At 51.6% G+C, this 1,621-nt stretch overlaps 1 protein-coding gene across 1 annotated transcript in view; it reads left to right on the top strand.

The window, feature by feature from the left end:
- Positions 1 to 1,621, top strand: part of pcbp4 (poly(rC) binding protein 4) — a 110,889-nt gene that overhangs the window by 71,802 nt on the left and 37,466 nt on the right. Inside the window, 1 exon segment of the mRNA XM_020612135.1 lies at positions 552 to 668. Coding sequence (XP_020467791.1) covers positions 552 to 668 — 117 coding nt within the window.

Raw genomic sequence — 1,621 nt, 5'->3', positions numbered from 1 at the left:
CTTAACTCAACCCCCCCCTGTACTCATTTCATCCTCCGCCTGCCCCCCCCCCCATCTACCTCCTTTCCTGAAAACCTCCATTTACTATGCTGCGCTCTTCGTCTGCTTGCCTCCCTCCTTTCCTCTCTCCTCCCTCTTCCAGCCTCCTTGTAATCCCTCTCTCTTCCTGCATCACAGGTGAATGTCCTTTAGGGAGTGGGGAGCAGTGTGGAGAACAGTTCTCGTCTTCTCTGTCTCAGCCCACATCTCCCCCCCCACACTAATGTGTTTTCTCTCTCCTCTGTTCCTTCCCCACCTTTCCTGTCCCATTAACCTCCGGCTTCCCTCCCATCCCTCCTCTCCCCCCTTCATGACTCATGTCCACTGTGCTCCCCACTTGCCTCCCTTCCACCCCAATGTTTTTCCTCATTTCCCCCTCCCCCTGCATTGACCCCTCATCCCCTCTCTCCCTCCCTGTTTCCCTCCCTCCTGTCCTCCTAAAATAATTTTCCCACAACCCCTCCCTTGCCTTCCCTCCCCTCTCGGCCCTCCATCTCTTTCTGGACCCACAGAGCAGCGCCAGGATCAACATCTCAGAGGGCTCCTGTCCAGAGAGGATCATCACCATCACTGGGCCGACAGACTGCGTGTTCAGGGCCTTCACCATGATCACGTTCAAACTGGAGGAGGTAGATACGTGCACACACACACACACACACACACCTGTGGTGTCCCACAGCTGCTCTATATGAAGTACATAACCTTTAGCTACTTGGCAGAGAACAGTTATTATACAGTCTACAACAGAACTGGGTACATGCCTGGTGTACCATACCATCCATTTAGTACAGGTGTAATTCTTTATTGAGCCCAAGAAAAATTAATGTGAAAGACGTAGATGTTTGACTAAGACCAGCACCAGCTAGGAACCAACTGCAACAGAACTCATCAGTGAGATTCCGTTCCTTTTTCTTCTTCTGTCTGCCTTTATTTTTGCCCAGTGCTCCTGGGCAGGATGATCCTGGTCTTGGGGCTTGTTGCTCTTCAGCTGTAAAATAGTCTAAAGGCATTTGACTGGAATCAAGTCAGTGACCCTGAGGAGCACGTTGACCCCAGCCTTCTTCAGCAGGTCACTTACACCACATGACGACTGGGATAGAAACACTGTCCATTTGAATTAGTCTGTGGTGTGGAGTTGAAGCTGGTTGCAAATAATATTGCACCCGCAACTTTAAACTTGTTGATAACTAAAACTAGCAGCCTCTGTCTGCACACACGGTCAGTATTTGCCCCCTGTGGCAGCAGGTACAGCTTCCAGTCTTCTTGGCTCAGTCTCTACAGGCTTTGCACACCCGGGCATGGGCAGTTTATCCTGTTCTTCTTGCAGATCCCCTCCAGTTCCATCAGATCGGATGAGAAATATTTGTGAACTCCTTCCTCAGGTCTCCCCACAGATGTTTAAGACCAGACTTTGACTGGGGCCCTCAGGGACAGTCTTGGCTGTTTGCTTCTGGTCACTGTGGTGCTGAAAGGTCTCGGGTTTTCTTCTAGCACCTCTCTGTGTCTGGCTGCTTTCATCTCCCTGTCCCTGCTGCTGAGAACCCCCCCCCCCCCCCGTTTTGCCCTGTTCGTACCAGCCGAC

Source organism: Monopterus albus, unplaced genomic scaffold (genome assembly GCF_001952655.1).
Source record: "Monopterus albus unplaced genomic scaffold, M_albus_1.0 scaffold121.1, whole genome shotgun sequence".
NCBI lineage: Eukaryota > Metazoa > Chordata > Actinopteri > Synbranchiformes > Synbranchidae > Monopterus > Monopterus albus.
Note: the sequence above shows the minus strand (reverse complement) of the source record. Positions and strands in the feature narration are given on the sequence as shown.